Below are 22,971 nucleotides of genomic sequence, written 5' to 3' on the forward strand. Positions count from 1 at the left end.
CCATGCGTCCTCCGAAACACAACCCAACCAAGCCGCACTGCTTCTTGACACAATGCACATCCAACCCGGAAGCCAGCCGCACCAATGTGTCGGAGGAAACACCGTACACCTGGCGACCTGGTCAGCGTGTTTTTTAGGAGCATATACCCACTTGGGTGATTGAAAGATTAACGCTCCTGTCCGGTTGGTGGTGGTAATGCACCTTAAAGTTGGTTGTCAATCGCCATATAAAGTCCACAGAAGAAGAAGCCTGAAGGAGGAGAGAAACTACTAGAAACAAACTTTTACCCTTTTATCAGTGGATTAATTGTCAGAGTAAAGGACCTTGTGCATTTCAGGTAAAATAACAACCCAATGTTTATATCCCAGAACAGATTAGCGCCATAATCGATATCCACGTCTTCGGCGCCCGGGGAACAGTGGGTTAACTGCCGTCACTATACTTTCCTCTGAATATATTCTACTGTACGTGTCAGACCAACCAGCTAGACGCCCGGGGAACAGTGGGTTAACTGCCGTCACTATACTTTCCTCTGAATATATTCTACTGTACGTGTCAGACCAACCAGCTAGACGCCCGGGGAACAGTGGGTTAACTGCCGTCACTATACTTTCCTCTGAATATATTCAGAGAGATGCGTCACATCGTTTAGGGTGAGACGATGATAAATCCACTGATGATAAATGAGAATGACCTTCCTGGAAAGAAACCAGTTTGATTTGGAGCGACGGTGTGAACGGTCTTAAAAAGATGCTTCACATTGGTGCCATTTTTCCACAGTAAACAATCAAGCCATGAAAATGAGAATGTAGAATAGAGACATGAAAGAACGCTGTACCACCATCACTGAACCCGTCTCTGTAGCCCAGGGAAAGTCCCGGGAAGGTTGCTTAGCGATGCTAGTATCGGTGGATAGTTTTAATCTGGTCAGTAGTGGTTGATGAGATGTTTATTTGATGCGTTGCTATGACCCAGAGTAACCCCTGTATGTAGTAGTGTAGTAGAGACACACACACTCATGCCATCTGCCTTACGGGTCTGTTGTTGACATTGTTTGAGGTGATGCTTCCTCCTATTGGACCTTCAGCATAGTGCAGCTTTGAGCCATATGATTAAGACCTGAACTGCCAAGCCAATGTAATACCTTAACAAACACGGGTCAGGTGTGGCCTCTTAAACCAATTATATGGTCTACTTGACCCATATACTGTACAGGGGCCGACTGAAAGCTGTGCTTTAACGTGGTGTCGTTAAAATACTTTTCATGTGACTGGTATGGACTTCTGATTCCCTTGCTAATGGTCCTCTCTCTCGCTCTCTCGCTCTCGCGCTCTCTCTCTCGCTCTCGCTCTCTCTCTTTCTCTCTCTCTCTCTCCCTCTCTCTCCCTCTCGCTCGCTCTCGCGCTCTCTCTCGCGCTTCCCCCCCTCCAGGGCCATGACCACAGTCATTTCCCAGCCAACGGAGACATGGAAGAGGGTGTGACAGAGAAGCTGCAGCAGAGTGGAGAGGCGGGGCTTAACCTGCCCAAAGTGGACGGAGGAGAGGGGGACCGCATGCTCACCCCTGCACTGACCCCACCGGTGAGAGTGACAGACACACTCACCCCCTACTGACACCACCGGTGAGAGAGACACTCACCTCCACACTGACCCCACCGGTGAGAGAGACACTCACCTCCACACTGACCCCACCGGTGAGAGAGACACTCACACTCACCTCCACACTGACCCCACCGGTGAGAGTGACACTCACCTCCGCACTGACACCACCGGTGAGAGAGACACTCACCTCCGCACTGACACCACCGGTGAGAGAGACACTCACCTCCACACTGACACCACCGGTGAGAGAGACACTCACCTCCACTCTGACCCCACCGGTGAGAGAGACACACACACTCACCTCCACACTGACACCACCGGTGAGAGAGACACTCACACTCACCTCCACACCGACACCACCGGTGAGAGAGACACTCACCTCCACACTGACACCACCGGTGAGAGAGACACTCACCTCCACACTGACCCCACCGGTGAGAGAGACACACTCACCTACATCTTAAGATACTTTTGGTCATGTAGTGTATGTGGACACCTGCTCGTCGAAGAGAATTAGTGAGGTCTGGCTCGCAGTTGGCTTTCCAATTCATCCCAAAGGTGTTCAATGGGGTTGAGGTCAAGGCTCTGTCCAGGCCAGTCAAGGTGTTCCACAGTGGTCTCAACAAAAAAATTTTTATGGACATCGCTTTGTGCACGAGGGCACTCCACAAAGTTGGAAGCACAGAATCGTCTAGAATGTCTATACTGTAGCGTTCAGATTTCCCTTCACTGGAACTAAGGAGCCTGAACCATGAAAAACAGCCCCAGACCATTATTCTCCTCCACCAAACTTTACAGTTGTCTCTATGTGTTGGGGCAGGTAGCCTCTCTGTAACTAGAACAACAGTAGTTTGTGCCCTCCTCTCGGCTAGTGGTGCCCTGAGCTCAATGTTGAGAGGTGAGAGATAAGTTATATACTCCTAGAAAGCTGTGACTCTCCTCTCTGTAACTAGAACAACAGTAGTTGCTTTGAAATTGCGTTTTTCAGCAACAGTTATATGCTTTGCTTATCAAAATGCACCTCTTTCTCCTCTGTGCGCACAGTGGCGAGAGGGAGTGAAAGTGGCTCGCTCATTGAGCATCCGACAGAGAAACAGGGACAGGCTGATACTTTCATAGCAGGAATTAACATAATGGATAGGAGATTACTGTTGGCCAAATAATGGTTTTAGAACTAAACTATCTGCAGGAATCAACATAATGGATAGGAGATTACTGTTGGCCAAATAATGGTTTTAGAACTAAACTATCTGCTGGAATTAACATAATGGATAGGAGATTGTCTGTTGAGCAAATTGTCTTAGAACAAATTGTCTGTGGAATTGTCTGTAAGAGGGGGGATTGTCTGTAAGAGCAGGGGATTGTCTGTAAATAATGGATTGTTAGAAGGGGATTGTCTGTAAACTATTGTCGGTAATTAACATAATTGTCTGTAAGAGCAGGGGATTGTCTGTTGGCCAAATAATGGTTTGTCTGTAGAGCGGGGGATTGTCTGTAAGAGCAGGGGATTGTCTGTAAGATAGGGGATTGTCTGTTGGCGGGGATTGTCTTAGAACGGGGGATTGTCTGTAAGAGCAGGAATTGTCTGTAAGAAAATTGTCGGAGAGCGGGGATTGTCTGTAAGAGCAAAATTGTCTGTAAGAGCGGGGGATTGTCTGTAAGAGCGGGGATTGTCTGTAAGAGCGGGGATTGTCTGTAGAGCGGGGATTGTCTGTAAGAGCGGGGATTGTCTGTAAGAGCGGGGGATTGTCTGTAAGAGCGGGGGATTGTCTGTAAGAGCGGGGGATTGTCTGTAAGAGCGGGGGATTGTCTGTAAGAGCAGGGGATTGTCTGTAAGAGCAGGGGATTGTCTGTAAGAGCAGGGGATTGTCTGTAAGAGCAGGGGATTGTCTGTAAGAGCGGGGGATTGTCTGTAAGAGCAGGGGATTGTCTGTAAGAGCAGGGGATTGTCTGTAAGAGCAGGGGATTGTCTGTAAGAGCAGGGATTGTCTGTAAGAGCAGGGGATTGTCTGTAAGAGCAGGGGATTGTCTGTAAGAGCAGGGGATTGTCTGTAAGAGCAGGGGATTGTCTGTAAGAGCAGGGGATTGTCTGTAAGAGCAGGGGATTGTCTGTAAGAGCGGGGATTGTCTGTAAGAGCGGGGATTGTCTGTAAGAGCGGGGGATTGTCTGTAAGAGCGGGGGATTGTCTGTAAGAGCAGGGGATTGTCTGTAAGAGCAGGGGATTGTCTGTAAGAGCGGGGGATTGTCTGTAAGAGCAGGGGATTGTCGGTAAGAGCAGGGGATTGTCTGTAAGAGCGGGGGAACGTCGGTAATTGTCACAGCTCTAAAACACACATACTCACCCAGCACGTACCCCGCCGGTGTGAGAGCGCGAGCGCACGCCGTCACACATACTCACTCACACGCCGTCACACATACTCGCTCACACGCCGTCACACATACTCGCTCACACGCCGTCACACATACTCGCTCACACGCCGTCACACATACTCGCTCACACGCCGTCACACATACTCGCTCACACGCCGTCACACATACTCGCTCACACGCCGTCACACATACTCGCTCACACGCCGTCACACATACTCGCTCACACGCCGTCACACATACTCGCTCACACGCCGTCACACATACTCGCTCACACGCCGTCACACATACTCACTCACACGCCGTCACACATACTCACTCACACGCCCGCACCGAACCTACCGGTGAGAGAGACACTCTCCCTCACACCTCTCCTCCTCTCCAACAGGACTCTCAGAGCCTGGGTGGAGGGAACAGCAGAGGAGGCTGCTATTGGCTGAAGGGTACAGCATACTCTGACATCGGCACTCTGGCCTGGATGATCACGTTGAGCGACGGGCTCCATAACTTCATCGACGGCCTGGCCATCGGAGCCTCCTTCACTGCCTCGACCTTCCAGGGCATCAGCACCTCCGTGGCTATACTCTGTGAGGAGTTTCCCCATGAACTGGGTGAGTGTTACAGTCTAATGAATGGGCCCAGCACCCCAAAAACAAAAGACCTCTAGAAAGTAAATGTAATGATTTATAATGTTTGGGCTTACAGTGCATTCGGAAAGTATTCAGACCCCTTGACTTTTACCACATTTTGTAACGTTACGGTCTTATTCTAAAATGGAATTTTTTACTCATCAATCTACGCACAGTACCCCATAATGACATCACAGTACCCCATAATGAAATCACAATACCCCATAATGACAAAGCGAAAACTGGTTTTTAGACCCTTTGCTATGAGAGTTGAAATTGAGCTTAGGTCCATCCTGTTTCCTTTGATCATCCGTGAGATGTTTCTACAACTTGATTGGAGTCCACCTGCGGTAAATTAAATTGATTGGACATGATTTGGAAATGCACACACCTGTCTATATAAGGTCCCACAGTTGACAGTGCATGTCAGAGCACTCACAGGATTGTGTCCAAGGCACAGATCTGGGGAAGGGTACAAAAAAAAAATTCTGCAACATTGAAGTTTCCCAAGAACACAGTGGCCTCCATCGTTGTTAAATGGAAGAAGTTTGGAACCAGCAAGCCTCTGGCCGCCATGCCAAACTGAGCATTCGGGGGAGAAGGGCCTTGGTCAGGGAGGTGACCAAGACCCCAATGGTCACTCTGACAGAGCTCCAGAGTTCCTCTGTGGAGATGGAAGAACCTTCCAGAAGGACAACCATCTCTGCAGCAGTCCACCAATCAGGCCTTTATGGTAGAGTGGCCAGACAAAAGCCACTCCTCAGTAAAAGGCACAAGACAGACCACTTGGAGTTTGCCAAAAGGCACCTAAAGGACTCTGACAGTGAGAAAGAAGTTTCTCTGGTCTGATGAAACCAAGGTTTAACTCTTTTGCCTGAATGCCAAGCGTCATATCTGGAGAAAATCTGGCACCATCCTTACGGTGAAGCGTGGTGGTGGCGGCGGCATGCTGTGGAGATGCTTTTCAGCTGCAGGGACTGGGAGACTAGTCAGAATCAAGGGAAAGATGAACGGAACAATGTACAAAGAGGTCCTTGATGAAAACCTGCTCCAGAGCACTCAGAACCTCAGACTGGGGCAAAGGTTCGTCTTCCAACAGGACAACGACCCTAATCACACAGCCAAGACAACACAGGAGTGGCTTCGGGACAAGCCTCAGCAGAGACCTGAAAATAGCTGTGCAGCGACGCTCCCCATCCAACCTGACAGAGCTTGAGAGGATCTGTAGAGAAGAATGGGAGAAACTCTCCAAATACAGGTGTTCCAAGCTTGTAGCGTCAAACCCAAGAAGACTTGAGGCTGTAATCACTGCCAAAGGCACTTCAACAAAGTACTGAGTAAAGGGTCTGAATACTTATGTAAATGTGATATTTCAGTTTTTAATACATTAGCAAAAATGTCTACACCTATTTTTGCTTTGTTATTATGGGGTATTGTGTGTAGATTGATGAAGGGTAAAAAAAACAATTTAATACATTTTAGAATAAGCCTGTAACGTAACAAAATGTGGAATAAGTCAAGGGGTCTGAATACTTTCCCAAGTGCACTGTATAAGTAGGCTTATGTGAATCCAGCACTCTTCCACCTATCCAAGCAATATATGTCTGGCTGTGCTGATATTGTCCTCTTCTCTCTCACCATCTCCTTCTTTCCCTCCAGGAGACTTTGTGATCTTGTTGAATGCTGGGATGAGCATCCAGCAGGCTCTGTTCTTTAACTTCCTGTCTGCCTGCTGCTGCTACCTGGGCATGGGTTTTGGCATCCTGGCAGGAAACAGCTTCTCACCTCAATGGATCTTTGCCCTGGCAGGGGGCATGTTCCTCTACATCGCCCTGGCAGACATGGTGAGAGAGGGGATGGGCGTAGGGGGGTGGACACGGTCTGTGATGGTCCGGTGGAGTGAGGGGGTGTCTGTTTGTGTGTCCACTGATAATAGATATGGAGCACAACATACTGTTTGCCCATCCAGTGTTATGTCTAAGGATAACTCTGTGTGTGGGCAATAAGTAACTGACCTGCCCCCCCTCCCCCCTTCTATCCGTAGTTCCCGGAGATGAACGAGGTGAGTCGTGAGGAGGAGGAGGCGGGTGGAAGCAGCTTCCTTGTGACCTTCATCATCCAGAACGCGGGCCTCCTAACCGGCTTTGCCATCATGCTGCTACTGACCACCTACTCTGGAGCCATCACTATAGACTAGCATTATTATACACACAACTACACCCTGTCGGTTTTAACCAGATCCAACCGCTTTCAACTGTAATGATTCCTTTTGGAGCTGAATGGAAATGCCCGCCCCTCCCTCCCCAGGCTCCCTCCCCAGGCCCCATTTTGCCCCGATTCTCCCTCAGGACTTTAGAGACCCGGGGCTTCGGTACTAGTACGGCAGGAACGCACCCTATAAGACTTAAGCAGTTCCCAAATGCAGTAGCTACTAGTACACTGGCAGGGGAACAGGCCTCCCTCATCTCTCTTGGGCCTTCTCTGACCTCCCTAGTATACTGGCAGGGGAACCGCCCTCCCTCATCTCTCTTGGGCCTTCTCTGACCCCCCTAGTATACTGGCAGGGGAACAGCCCTCCCTCATCTCTCTTGGGCCTTCTCTGACCCCCCTAGTATACTGGCAGGGGAACAGGCCTCCCTCATCTCTCTTGGGCCTTCCTCTGACCCCCTAGTACACTGACAGGGGTACCGCCCTCCCTCATCTCTCTTGGGCCTTCTCTGACCCCCCTAGTGCACTGACAGGGGTACCACCCTCCATCTATCTCTCTTGGGCTTTATCTGACCCCCCTAGTATACTGGCAGGGGTACCACCCTCCCTCATCTCCCTTGGGCCTTTTCTGACCCCCTTAGTACACTGACAGGGGTACCACCATCCCTCATCTCTCTTGGGCCTTCTCTGACCCCCCTAGTACACTGACAGGGGTACCACCCTCCCTCATCTCTCTTGGGCCTTTTCTGACCCCCCTAGTACACTGACAGGGGTACCACCCTCACTCATCTCTCTTGGGCCTTCTCTGACCAGCCCCCTCTTGCCAGCTAGGTGACTAGCCTAGAGATCCCTTTCCCCTCTGTTCTATGCCACCTGCAGGGACAGGAACGGGTCATAGGCAGGGGGGTAGGACCACCATATTATCTCCTATGCTGATGACCAACAGACATGCAATATCTACAAACCATTTATACAAACACAGTTCATATATAAACTATAACTAGGTATAAATAAAGTTATTTAATCAAACACTTCCTTGTTCCCCAGACTACTGAGAGACCATTTCGGCTCTACAAAGACTCTTGCTGTTGTCATGGAGATCATTCTGTCATTGGTTAGTTTGGACATGCATGATGAGCGTCGAGTTGGACATTTTGAGCAACCAGGGGTGTATTCATTACGGAAACCGTTTGAGAACCAAACAGTAGCAAACAGAGCAAATGGAACGAAATGGTAAGGAACCTACCAGAATTTGTCCAATAGAAACGGTTGTTTGGTTTCTGTTGCAAAACATTTTTGCAACCGAATCAGCGTAATGATTACACCCCAGGGTCCAGTGACTTGGAAATAGTGTATTTATGTTACCCATATGCCTCTGAGTGCCCACGGGCCAAACTACGGTGGCCTGCACAGCACAATCAGGTAATAGCAGTTGTATTGTAGACATCCTTGGACCTTTTTTCATTGTCAGAGTGCAAACCCTTTTTTCATTACATACCAAAAAGAAAGTGTTCCATATATATATGACGCACAGATCAACTGGAAAGTTGAGCAAGCCGCCGTGAAGAAGATCAAATCCTTTCCCCAACATAGGACTGATGTGTCTGTGTTATGTTTTACTTCAGGAGGAACCAGACAAATGCAACACGTGTGAATTTTAACCACAACATGTGGACAGACCGTTTATGATGGACTCCGCTGGGACTTGTTTTTCCTCCAAAGTGTGAAGAACAAGAACCTCCTCTGATTTGTAGCTTTCTGTCCTGGTTTCCTCGGTTGACATTGTTCTCTACTAAGATCTCAGCAAATAGCTCCCTATTATAGTACACTTCCTAAAATAAGGTTTTCTGTAGGGAATAGAGTGCCATTTTGGACAAAGCCTATGTTTGATGGAAGGACGTTGGCACCTGAAGCCACGGTCTATTTCTCCCAATCAGTTCCCCTATCTAGCTAACCATCTGTGCCCTTCATATGTTGTTGACCTGATTTTTCTAAGACTCTATTCTCTATGAATGCAATCCTCCATTCCTTATCCATACCGTTGTCATTTTGAGATAACGTCTATTGTTGTATTATTTGTATGTAATGAATGAATGTTTGGAAACAAAGACCGTACACCCAGAATCATAGTCACACTTAAAGGAGGAGTTCACTATTTTACAAGATAATGTTGAGATGGTTCCTCACCCTGAACATAGTCAATGGGCCAGGAGAAACTGTAATCCATGGTTTAGTTTTCTTTAAACAGCCACAACAAACTTCAAACTTTTTAAAAATCTATGGAAGTGATGGGCAGCTATTAAAAAGTAATATGTCCAAATCGCCCAAAATCAATTCTATATTTTGTTTGCTGTAACTATAAAGTGATTTGGCCTTTAAAAAGAAAAAACATGCTCACAGCCCCAATCACTTCCATAGATGTTTAGCTAGCGGTGGCCAACGTTGGTAATGGCTGTTTAATGATTTAACTAGGCAAGTCAGTTAAGAACAAATTATTGGGCCTCCCGAGTGGCGCATCGCTGTGCCACTAGAGATTCTGGGTTCGAGGCCAGGCTCTGTCGCAGCCGGCCGCGACAGGCCTGGCCTGGTGCTGTGCACAATTGCCCCAGCGCTGTTAGGGTGAAGGTTTGGCCGGCAGGGATGTCCTTGTCACATTGCGCACTAGCGACCCAGGCACAGTGCACCCTGACACATTAATTTGTATTTATTTCTTTATTTTATCTTTATTTTACTAGGCAAGTCAGTTAAGAACAAATTCTTATTTTCAATGACAGCCTAGGAACAGTGGGTTAACTGCCTGTTCAGGGGCAGAACGACAGATTTGTACCTTGTCATCTCGGGGGTTTGAACTTGCAACCTTCCGGTTACTAGTCCAACGCTCTAACCACTAGGCTACCCTGCCGCCCCTAATGCGGCTGGCTTCCTCGTTAAATTGGCATTGTGTCAAGAAGCAGTGCAGGTTGTGTTGGGAGAGGCGGTCAAGAGCTGTGCGTTCTCCGAAACACAACCAAGCCGCACTGCTTCTTGACAACAATGCCCATTTAACGAGGAAGCCAGCCGCATTAGGGGTGACAGGGTAGCCTAGTGGTTAGAGCGTTGGACTAGTAACCGGAAGGTTGCAAAACACCGTGTCCGGGTGCACTCCTGCGCCATAGACTACTTTCAGGGTGAGGAACCATCTTAACATAAAGTTGTAAAATACTACTACTCCATTTTTAAGATGTTTTTGTCCTTATCCAACACCCTATAGAAACCATCTCACTCCTTCAGTGACGTGAGGGTGTCATTCATGTAGCAATGCCCAAACCACATGGTTGAATCTGTAAGGCTTGCCATGTTTTAGCCTGTAATGAATATTCAGCTTATACAATGTCAATGGTTGATTAGATCAGTGAGTTATGAAGTACGTATTATATTAGTGATGTGGTCATGACAGTGCTATAGGGTTATATGACAGTTGATACGAAGAGAAGTTATAAGTTACAGTTGTTATAGCTTTGCCACCACAGGGACCGGTGTGGTAGTAACAAAAATGTGCTGTGACATGAGGTCAACAAAACTGTAAGACCGTGATGATGCAGGACGAGTGGGCTTCCTCAGTCTCGACAGAATTTATTTGGAGAGAAGGAATTGTACCATTTAGCAGATGCAATTGTGTGTAATATTATAAGTGACCCCTAGAGGGAGACACCGCCTCTGAAATGAATCAGCATAAAGCGGTGGAGGATATTTCCCCTTCATTGAATATTTGCTCAGAGCTGTACTATAGTTGCTATGCATTGACTTCAATGTCGGTCTACAATTTATCTTGTTTTTATTGGCATAGAATAGATTAAAGTCCTAAAGATTAGGTGAGTAATTGCTCTTTCCCTTTTCTGAGGTAATCTATATGAAATAAACCATCTCATGAATTGTACAATGGCAACCATAATGTATTGGAACGTTTTGAAACGGTTAGTTGTATGGATAATCAGCGTTATTGTTTAAGCCATAATGTTTTGAAATGCATTTTACATTTTGAGTTTATGCACATTACACACTTCTTTTGTTTTAGAAATACAAGCCATGTGAAACTAGACAATGCTGCACTATTTTTGTTGTATTTATTCATTTTCTTCTTAGCGATCATTTTACATTTTTTGCACATGTAAAACAGATTTGTTAGTCATAATGGATACAAAAATACAACACGTATGAAATCAGAGTACATACACAGTCAACACACATTTCCACCTCGACGTCTTCAGTCTCCATTTCGACAAGTCCATACCTCCATGCAGGATTTTGCTGTCTGAAACACTTAATTGTGTGTGACTAACCAGGGTTGGTGTCAATTCAGAACGTAAACCAAATTCCAATTCTGAATGTTGTTAATTGAGAATTTGATTTGGAATTTCGGTGTGCTTCCTGAATTCAAATGGAATTGACCCCAACTCCGATTCAAACTGACTTTAGACTTTTTAAATAAGTTATTTATTGGTGACGTAAAGATGTCAGACTCCTGTGAATAGTGGTGTCAAGGAAGTGTTGTACTTTTTGCAGTGTGTTGTGGGAGCAGGGAACATGTATTTTTTTTTATAAACAATTTTCCTAAATTAACTCGTGTCTCATTACTTTGTTACACAATATACAAGGTATAACGTTAAAAGTACTTCATAAAGTCATTTTTTAGAACTAATACATATATTCTAAACAGATATGTATTATGAACTTATAAAGTAACGTTTTAAAGCTTGTGCTTTTCCAAATGTGGCTTTTTTTTACCACCTTTTCATAATACATGATATTTGCTTATGAATGATTTCTGAAGTACTATAGGCACTAAGAGGTTTTGTAATAATGGGTGTTTATAAACGCTTCAACGTAATTCACTTCATCCCGAACATGGAGCTGCGTACGTGTGATGTAAACATGCTTGGACACTTCCGGCTAGCACCGAACAGTGGCACAGTTCATAATGGCCATAGATTACAAAAGAGGTGAGTTTATCATTGTGCTTGTGGACAATGACATGGTTTAATGGGGTTAACCAATGCTTTGTAGCTAAGCTTGCTAGTACGTACAAACCAACTCGTTTTGAGCTGAATGATTAGCCAGCTCACTATGTGTAGCTTCACTGAACAAAAATATGAATGTAACAATTTCAAAGTTCAAAAGGAAATCAGTCTATTTGAAATACATTCATAAGGCTCTAATATGGATTTCACATGACTGGGAATACAGATATGCATCTGTTGGTCACAGATATCTTTTAAAGAAAAGAAGTAGGGTTGTGGATCAGAAAACCAGTCAGTATCTGGTGTGACCACCATTTGTCTCATGCAGCACATCTCCTTCACATAGTGTTGATCAGGTTGTTGATTTTTACCTGTGGAATGTTGTCCCACTCCTCTTCAATGGCTGTGCGAAGTTGCTGGATATTGGCGGGAACTGGAACATGCTGTTGTACATGTCGATCCAGAGCATCCCAAACATGCTCAGTGGGTGTTGACATGTCTGGTGAGTATGCAGGCCATGGAAGAACTGGCACATTTTAAGCTTCCTGGAATTGTGTACAGATCCTTGTGACATGGGGCATTGCATTATCATAATGAAACATGAGATGATGGCGGCAGATGAATGGCACGAGTCGAGTGACAATGGGCCTCAGGATCTCGTCACGGTATCTCTGCGTTCTAATTGCTGTTGATAAAATGCAATTGTGTTTGTTATCCGTGGCTTATGCCTGCTCATACCATAACCCCACTGCCACCATGGGGCACTCTGTTCACAACGTGGACATGAGCAAACCGCTCGCCCACATCTGCCCGGTACAGTTGAAACCGGGATTCATCTATGAAGAGCACACTTCTCCAGCGTACCAGGAAGGAAGTCGGTTACGACTCCGAACTGCAGTCAGGTCAAGACCCTGGTGAGAACGACGAGCATGCAGATGAGCTTCCCTGAGATGGTTCCTGACAGTTTGTGCAGAAATTCTTCAGTTGTGCAAATCCACAGGTTCATCAGCTCTCCGGGTGTCTGGTCTCAGATGATCCTGCAGGGGAAGAAGCCGGATGAGGATGGTCCTGGGCTGGAGTGGTTACATGTGGTCTGCGGTTGTGGAGGTCCTGGGCTGGCATGGTTACATGTGGTCTGTGGTTGTGGAGGTCCTGGGTTGGCGTGGTTACATGTGGTCTGTGGTTGTGGAGGTCCTGGGTTGGCGTGGTTACATGTGGTCTGCGGTTGTGGAGGTCCTGGGCTGGCGTGGTTACATGTGGTCTGTGGTTGTGGAGGTCCTGGGTTGGCGTGGTTACATGTGGTCTGTGGTTGTGGAGGTCCTGGGTTGGCGTGGTTACATGTGGTCTGCGGTTGTGAGGACAGTTGCAAGTACTGCCAAATTCTCTAAAATGACATTAGAGGTGGCTTATGGTAGAAAAATGAACATTCAATTCTCGGGCAACAGCTCTGGGGGACATTCCTGCAGTCAGCATGCCAATAGCACACTCAATTAAAAATGTAGACATCTATGGCATTGTGTTGTGACAAAACTGCCATTTTTTGAGTGGCCTTTTATTGTCCCCAGCACCTAGCCACTTTAAACTATGCCACTTCATATAATGTTTACATACCCTACATTACTCATCTCATATGTATATTCTGTACTCTATACCATCCACTGCATCTTGCCTATGTCGTTCAGCCATCGCTCATCCATATATATACTGTACTCTATACCATCCACTGCATCTTGCCTATGCCGCTCGGCCATCTCTCATCCATATATATACTGTACTCTATACTATCCACTGCATCTTGCCTATGCCGCTCGGCCATCTCTCATCCATATATATACTGTACTCTATACCATCCACTGCATCTTGCCTATGCCGCTCGGCCATCTCTCATCCATATATATACTGTACTCTATACCATCCACTGCATCTTGCCTATGCCGCTCGGCCATCTCTCATCCATATATATACTGTACTCTATACCATCCACTGCATCTTGCCTATGCCGCTCGGCCATCTCTCATCCATATATATACTGTACTCTATACCATCCACTGCATCTTGCCTATGCCGCTCGGCCATCTCTCATCCATATATATACTGTACTCTATACCATCCACTGCATCTTGCCTATGCCGCTCGGCCATCTCTCATCCATATACACGGCTCCAAAAAATAAAGGGAACACTAAAATAACACATCCTAGATCTGAATGAATGAAATATTCTTATTAAATACTTTCTCTGAGGTATTGGTTTCTCATTAGATTAGTGAGAGGCTGCTACTCTGAGGTATTGGTTTCTCATTAGATTAGTGAGAGGCTGCTACTCTGAGGTATTGGTTTCTCATTAGATTAGTGAGAGGCTGCTACTCTGAGGTATTGGTTTCTCATTAGATTAGATTTTCTTTACATAGTTGAATGTGCTGGCAAATGCCAAACGTCCTGCACTGTGTTGGGCTGTAAGCACAACCCCCACCTGTGGACGTCGGGCCCTCATACCACCCTCATGGAGTCTGTTTCTGACCGTTTGAGCAGACACATGCACATTTGTGGCCTGCTGGAGGTCATTTTGCAGGGCTCTGGCAGTGCTCCTCCTTGCACAAAGGCGAAGGTAGCGGTCCTGCTGCTGGGTTGTTGCCCTCCTACGGCCTCCTCCACGTCTCCTGATGTACTGGCCTGTCTCCTGGTAGCGCCTCCATGCTCTGGACACTACGCTGACAGACACAGCAAACCTTTTTGCCACAGCTCGCATTGATGTACCATCCTGGATGAGCTGCACTACTTGAGCCACTTGTGTGGGTTGTGGACTCCGTCTCATGCTACCACTAGAGTGAAAGCACCGCCAGCATTCAAAAGTGACCAAAACATCAGCCAGGAAGCATAGGAACTGAGAAGTGCTCTGTGGTCACCACCTGCAGAACCACTCCTTTATTGGGGGTGTCTTGCTAAATGCCTATACATTCCACCTGGTGTCTATTCCATTTGCACAACAGCATGTGAAATTTATTGTCAATCAGTGTTGCTTCCTAAGTGGACAGTTTGATTTCACAGAAGTGTGATTGACTTGGAGTTACATTGTGTTGTTTAAGTGTTCCCTTTATTTTTTTGAGCAGTGTATATTTTTATGTACATACTCTTATTCATTCCTTTACACTTGTGTATAAGGTAGTTTTTATGAAATTGTTAGATTACTTGTTATGACTGCATGGTCGGAACTAGAAGCACAAGCATTTCGCTACACTTGCATTAAAATCTGCTAACCATGTGTATGTGACCAATACAATTTGATTTGATTTGAAGATGCACCTGTGTAATGATCATGCTATTTAAATCAGCTTCTTGATATGCCACACCTGTCAGGTGGATGGATTATTCTGGCAAATGAGAACTACTCACTAACAGGGATGTAAACACATTTGTGGACAAAATCTGAGAGAAATAAGATTTTTGTTTGTATGGAACATTTCTGGGATCTTTTATTTCAGCTCATGCAATATGGGACCAACACTTTACATATTTTTGTTCTGTATAGTTAACTAGCTAACTATCTGTAGCTAACTAGATTGCTAACTAGCTAGGTCTTCCTTTGCCAGTGCCACATTGATTTGGTGTATCCACTTCCTAGATTATGCACAACCTGTCATGTAAACGACAGTATTTATGCCAGCTACAGAAACCGTTGCCGATCTTACAAGCTAGTTAGTTAGCTACTACTACTCTAACCCCTAATGATTGTAGCTAGCTAGCTTCATCATCCACATTTTTTATTTACTCAGCTGTTAGCCAAACTGGGAATCGGCTAACTTAATCTGCAGGCTAACTAACTAGTTCGATGTGTGTCTCATCCATTTAGCTAATACAGCTAGCTATCCATCACTATATTAGAATAATCAACTTGAACTTGAGAGAAGCAATGGTGTGTGCCATGATACTGCTTGATGAGCAAAAGGTGACAGAGGTTAGCTAATGTTATTTGCCTCCTGGGAAAGGAGCGCAACCAGTCCTTCCTGGTAAGACTATTCCCTCAGGTACATGATGTTATGTCCATAGCTGTGGTTGTCACATCACAAACCAACTGCCTGGTGTCTGATTGGCTTCTCGTTAGTGAGAGGCTGCTACTCTGAATTATTGGTTTCTCATTAGATTAGTGAGAGGCTGCTACTCTGAGGTATTGGTTTCTCATTAGTGAGAGGCTGCTACTCTGAGGTATTGGTTTCTCATTAGTGAGAGGCTGCTACTCTGAGGTATTGGTTTCTCGTTAGTGAGAGGCTGCTACTCTGAGGTATTGGTTTCTCGTTAGTGAGAGGCTGCTACTCTGAGGTATTGGTTTCTCATTAGATTAGTGAGAGGCTGCTACTCTGAGGTATTGGCTTCTCGTTAGTGAGAGGCTGCTACTCTGAGCTATTGGTTTCTCGTTAGTGAGAGGCTGCTACTCTGAGGTATTGGTTTCTCATTAGATTAGTGAGAGGCTGCTACTCTGAAGTATTGGTTTCTCGTTAGTGAGAGGCTGCTACTCTGAAGTATTGGCTTCTCGTTAGTGAGAGGCTGCTACTCTGAGGTATTGGCTTCTCGTTAGTGAGAGGCTGCTACTCTGAGGTATTGGTTTCTCGTTAGTGAGAGGCTGCTACTCTGAGGTATTGGTTTCTCATTAGATTAGTGAGAGGCTGCTACTCTGAGGTATTGGTTTCTCATTAGTGAGAGGCTGCTACTCTGAGGTATTCAGTATTTCCTCTAGGATCTTTGTTTGTTAGTGGTGGCAGAATGATGACATGCTAGCTGTTCCCATAGACTTCCAGTCATAGAGCCAACTACTATCCAGGAGCACAACACCCTGCGTCCCACTGCTGGCTCAGAACCGGCTCAATTCGTCGGGGCTCTGCAAGATGTCAAAAACGTTCCACAGGCATGCTGACCCATGTTGACTCCAATGCTTCCCACAGTTGTGTAAAGAAGGCTGGATGTGCTTTGGTTGGTGGACGATTCTTTATACACACAGGAAACTGTTGAGCATGAAAAACCCAGCAACGTTGCAGTTCTTGACACAAACCGGTGCACCCACCCAGTCATACCCCCCCCCCCACACACACACACACAAGCAAAGAAATACACTACAGGCACTCCTCTCATCACCATACTGAGCAGCACCAACCCAAACCTTTACCCTGAACTGGGTTCGTATCCTAATCCCATTCCTCCCCATATACTGATACATCAGTCTTTCTTCTCTTGTTTGAACCCACCCGTCTTTTATTCATGTTTTGTTTAGTCTGATATTTTGACTCCTGTTTTTTGATAGTTTTTTCAAATGTAAAGCGACTTCATGGTCTTTAAAAAGCGCTACATAAGTCCCATTTATTATGTAATGATTATTATGTAATGGAAAGAGCAGCAGCAAACTATTGTTATACTGTACTTAATGTCATTTCACCACGTGGTGAACCCTGGGCCCTTCCCCATAAACTATTGTTATACTATACTTAATATGTTATTTCACCACGTGGTGAACCCTGGGCCCTTCCCCATATATTACAGTTATACTGTACTTAATATGTCATTTCACCACGTGGTGTACCCTGGGCCCTTCCCCATATATTACAGTTATACTGTACTTAATATGTCATTTCACCACGTGGTGAACCCTGGGCCCTTCCCCATATATTACAGTTATACTATACTTAATATGTCATTTCACCACGTGGTGAACCCTGGGCCCCTTCCCCTAATTACAGTTATACTATACTTAATATGTTATTTCACATCAGTGTTTCCTGGGCCCCTCCCCATAAACTATTGTTATACTATACTTAATATGTCATTTCACCACGTGGTGAACCCTGGGCCCTTCCCCATAAACTATTGTTATACTATACTTAATATGTTATTTCACCACGTGGTGAACCCTGGGCCCTTCCCCATATATTACAGTTATACTGTACTTAATATGTCATTTCACCACGTGGTGAACCCTGGGCCCTTCCCCATATAACAGTTATACTGTACTTAATATGTCATTTCACCACGTGGTGAACCCTGGGCCCTTCCCCATATATTACAGTTATACTGTACTTAATATGTCATTTCACCACGTGGTGAACCCTGGGCCCTTCCCCATATATTACAGTTATACTGTACTTAATATGTCATTTCACCACGTGGTGAACCCTGGGCCCTTCCCCATATATTACAGTTATACTGTACTTAATATGTCATTTCACCACTTGGTGTACCCTGGGCCCCTCCCCATAAACTATTGTTATACTATACTTAATATGTTATTTCACCACGTGGTGAACCCTGGGCCCCTCCCCATAAACTATTGTTATACTATACTTAATATGTCATTTCACCACGTGGTGAACCCTGGGCCCTTCCCCATATATTACAGTTATACTGTACTTAATATGTTATTTCACCACGTGGTGAACCCTGGGCCCTTCCCCATATATTACAGTTATACTGTACTTAATATGTCATTTCACCACGTGGTGAACCCTGGGCCCTTCCCCATATATTACAGTTATACTGTACTTAATATGTTATTTCACCACGTGGTGAACCCTGGGCCCCTCCCCATAAACTATTGTTATACTATACTTAATATGTTATTTCACCACGTGGTGTACCCTGGGCCCCTCCCCATAAACTATTGTTATACTATACTTAATATGTTATTTCACCACGTGGTGAACCCTGGGCCCCTCCCCATAAACTATTGTTATACTATACTTAATATGTTATTTCACCACGTGGTGTACCCTGGGCCCCTCCCCATAAACTATTGTTATACTATACTTAATATGTTATTTCACCGCGTGGTGTACTCTGGGCCCCTCCCCATAAACTATTGTTATACTATACTTAATATGTTATTTCACCACGTGGTGAACCCTGGGCCCCTCCCCATAAACTATTGTTATACTATACTTAATATGTTATTTCACCGCGTGGTGAACCCTGGGCCCTTCCCCATATATTACAGTTATACTGTACTTAATATGTTATTTCACCACGTGGTGAACCCTGGGCCCTTAAAGAAGGACAAACAAACATTGTTTCCTGACTGACTGACGGACAAACACACTTTGTTTACTGATTGACTGACTGGGTGAAATTTTCTTTCATGCACTCCTCGATCTTAGTTCCATTCATTTAAAATTAATACGAACTTGAAAATTGTACCCAATAGTCTGCCTCAAATTAGCCCCCAGCTATAAAAACGTAAATTAATTCGTGAGATGATTCTGTCCAGTGTGTAGATGGACACAGCCAGTTAACAACACAGCGTTGTACCATAAAGGATAAACATCATTTTAAATGTATTTTCTAAAGACTGTTAGCTAGGTTTCACATGTATTCAAATATCTTTGACTTAACATTTCTCTGTAAAGAAACGCATGGAATTCCAGGACAGATTCAAAGAACATTAGAATGCACTTCTAGAATGTTCTCTCTTCCTCAGGTCTTGACATGTACACAGACACTCCCTATCACACATACACATAACATACCAGCCAGTGAGAGAGGGGGGGTGGAGGGCGGCAGAGAACACAGTAACATCATTGTACAATAATACTACTTTCACACAGGATTTACGGTATTTTACCACACAATTTTTTTAAATATGTGCAATGTTTATATGACCCATTTAGAAACAGGAACATTTTTACCACATTCTTGCCTGTATAGCCTTTTGTACCTTCCGTGCGCATGCCGATGACGACTGGTGGTAGTGGTGTGCAGATGTGGGTGAGGTTTATTTGAATAAATCCATTGAATATACACCATCAAAAATAAATCCATTATTAATTTGTTTAGGCATGTCCTAAGAAACATAAGATTAATAAAATATATTTATAAAACAATAGAATGTCAAATGAATGAAATCAATAGTTCACTATGTTGTTAATTAAAACAGATAAACACACCTACCCTGATCACAGTCAACGTATAGTTCACTATGTTGTTAATTAAAACAGATAAACACACCTACCCTGATCACAGTCAACGTATAGTTCACTATGTTGTTAATTAAAACAGATAAAACACACCTACCCTGATCACAATCAACACATATTTTACATTAAGAATATAACATATTTTCCTTGTCATGGGAACTTAACACTGTCATGTAAAAATGTTTTGAAACAGCCTTCATCTCTTTCCTAGCCTCTGCTTTGTTAGGGAGCAGGGTTAGGTTCTTCATCTCTTTCCTAGCCTCTGCTTTGTTAGGGAGCAGGGTTAGGTTCTTCATCTCTTTCCTAGCCTCTGCTTTGTTAGGGAGCAGGGGTTAGGTTCTTCATCTCTTTCCTAGCCTCTGCTTTGTTAGGGAGCAGGGTTAGGTTCTTCATCTCTTTCCTAGCCTCTGCTTTGTTAGGGAGCAGGGTTAGGTTCTTCATCTCTTTCCTAGCCTCTGCTTTGTTAGGGAGCAGGGTTAGGTTCTTCATCTCTTTCCTAGCCTCTGCTTTGTTAGGGAGCAGGGGTAGGTTCTTCATCTCTTTCCTAGCCTCTGCTTTGTTAGGGAGCAGGGGTTAGGTTCTTCATCTCTTTCCTAGCCTCTGCTTTGTTAGGGAGCAGGGGTAGGTTCTTCATCTCTTTCCTAGCCTCTGCTTTGTTAGGGAGCAGGGGTAGGAAAAATGTATAAGAATGTGCCAAGATTGGAAAGTTAGTTGTTTTTCATGAACCAAGGTCGGCTTTTGTTATATTATAATAAAAGTCTATTTGAACTCACAGGCTCTGGTATTTGAGAAATATGATTGACTGAATATTTCTTCATCACTTTCTAGCCTTTTTGTTGCGAGCTTTGTGGTCACATCTCTTTCCTAGGCTCTGCTTTGTTAACTCCTTTATATCTTTACTGACTAGTTTGTTATGCCCAGTTCATCATCTATCAACTTTAGTTAAGCAGGGTTTCTTCACTTACCATTCCCTGCTTTGTTAGAGTAAAGCCTAGATCTGCTTTGTTAGGTTTCTTCATTTACATTTAAGTCTGCTTTAGCAGACGCTCTTATCCAGAGCGACTGCTTTGTTACAAATTGGTTCTTCATCTCTTAAGACATCCAGTGGAACAGCCACTTTACAATAGTGCATCTAAATCTTTTTTCCTAGCCTCTGGTTAGGGAGAAGGGTTACTTTATCCTATCCTAGGTATTCCTGAAAGAGGGTGGGGTTTCAGGTGTCTCCGGAAGGTGGTGATTGACTTCATCTCTGTCCTGGCGTCTGCTTTGTTAGGGAGCAGGGTGTTCCACCATTGGGGGCCAGAGGTTAGCTTCACAGTTTTGACTGGGCTTTGTTAGGGAACTGGGTACTTCCTCAGTGGTAGGGAGGCGAGCAGGCCAGAGGTGGATGAACGCAGTGCCCTTGTTTGGGTGTAGGGCCTGATCAGAGCCTGGAGGTACTGAGGTGCTTCATCTCTTTCTCCTAGTTCCTCACAGCTTGGAAAGTTAGGTTTTTCAAGCACCATGGTCTTGTATATTATAATAAAAGTCCATTTGAACTGGAAGCCAGTGGAGAGAGCGGAGGAGCGGGGTGACGTTCTCCTTTGAGAACTTGGGAAGGTTGAACACCAGACGGGCTTTATATCTTTACTGGATGAGTTGTAGGGGTTTAATGGCACAGGCAGGGACTTCTACACTTACCATTCCCCGTTAGAGTAAAGCCTAGATCGTCGGTTTCTACACTTACCATTCCCCGTTAGAGTAAAGCCTAGATCGTCGGTTTCTACACTTACCATTCCCCGTTAGAGTAAAGCCTAGATCGTCGGTTTCTACACTTACCATTCCCCGTTAGAGTAAAGCCTAGATCGTCGGTTTCTACACTTACCATTCCCCGTTAGAGTAAAGCCTAGATCGTCGGTTTCTACACTTACCATTCCCCGTTAGAGTAAAGCCTAGATCGTCGGTTTCTACACTTACCATTCCCCGTTAGAGTAAAGCCTAGATCGTCGGTTTCTACACTTACCATTCCCCGTTAGAGTAAAGCCTAGATCGTCGGTTTCTACACTTACCCCTCCCCGTTAGAGTAAAGCCTAGATCGTCCATGTCCATCGAGGAGTCTCGTTTTCTTTCGGGGTTTGGTTCTCCATGCTTACTCTCTGACGTGTTTTGGGGTTTGGTTCTCCATGCTTACTCTCTGACGTGTTTTGGGGTTTGGTTCTCCATGCTTACTCTCTGACGTGTTTTGGGGTTTGGTTCTCCATGCTTACTTCTCTGACGTGTTTTGGGGTTTGGTTCTCCATGCTTACTCCTCTGACGTGTTTTGGGGTTTGGTTCTCCATGCTTACTCCTGACGTGTTTTGGGGTTTGGTTCTCCATGCTTACTCTCTGACGTGTTTTGGGGTTTGGTTCTCCATGCTTACTCTCTGACGTGTTTTGGGGTTTGGTTCTCCATGCTTACTCTCTGACGTGTTTTGGGGTTTGGTTCTCCATGCTTACTCTCTGACGTGTTTTGGGGTTTGGTTCTCCATGCTTACTCTCTGACGTGTTTTGGGGTTTGGTTCTCCATGCTTACTCTCTGACGTGTTTTGGGGTTGACTGTGTTGGTATTATTGGTCGATACATTTCTCTAGCCTTATAATTTGTGTTGTTTTGTTTTCCCAGATTGAAGGTTATTTCCCATGAGAACAGTATGTGGAGTGAAGTGCTAATATTTTGTCGAATTTACAGATTTTGAATATTACCTTTTTATCTTGAGGCATTCTGCACCACTGTCTTAAGTCCGCCATGACTGCAGGTACAATATCAATGTTATAAGAAAGGAGTGTATATACTGTATTTGGCCTGGGGAAGCGTTTTTATGTGCTGACTGAATGGAAGCTGATAATTCTGACTGAATGGAAGCTGATAGTTATTTACTCTGTTGGTCTCAGGAAGAAATTATGAGTCATCAATGTCCGATGAGCACAAATGTATCCAATACCGAGACAAGACCGAGAAGGAGAAGAGGAATTTTGATAGCATCCACTTCATCGGCAATAACCCGAAGGTGAATGTCTGCCATTGTTGTGTTTTCTAGAAACAGTAGAAGTTCTCTCCAGAAGTCTGCTACTTTTGGCTTACCACTCAAATGCGCCCAATAGCAACTCTACAGCGCGTCCATGGCAACAATGTCTAAATGACGTCCGGACCCTGTGAAGCTCAGTTCTGACTGGAGTGCAAGTACTCCTTTTAGTAGCA

The 22,971-nt window shown here is 44.9% G+C and overlaps 1 protein-coding gene across 3 annotated transcripts in view; it reads left to right on the forward strand.

The window, feature by feature from the left end:
- Positions 1-9,380, forward strand: part of slc39a14 (solute carrier family 39 member 14) — a 47,698-nt gene extending 38,318 nt beyond the window's left edge. For all 3 annotated transcript variants that reach the window (XM_029678689.2, XM_029678690.2, XM_029678688.2), the window contains exons 7-10: positions 1,433-1,582; positions 4,360-4,582; positions 6,260-6,444; positions 6,645-9,380. In XM_029678689.2, coding sequence (XP_029534549.1) covers positions 1,433-1,582; positions 4,360-4,582; positions 6,260-6,444; positions 6,645-6,797 — 711 coding nt within the window. In that variant the 3' untranslated portion in view covers positions 6,798-9,380. The remainder of the gene's footprint in view (positions 1-1,432; positions 1,583-4,359; positions 4,583-6,259; positions 6,445-6,644) is intronic.
- The last annotated feature ends 13,591 nt before the right edge of the window (positions 9,381-22,971 follow it).

Source organism: Oncorhynchus nerka, linkage group LG13 (assembly GCF_034236695.1).
Source record: "Oncorhynchus nerka isolate Pitt River linkage group LG13, Oner_Uvic_2.0, whole genome shotgun sequence".
NCBI classification, from domain to species: domain Eukaryota; kingdom Metazoa; phylum Chordata; class Actinopteri; order Salmoniformes; family Salmonidae; genus Oncorhynchus; species Oncorhynchus nerka.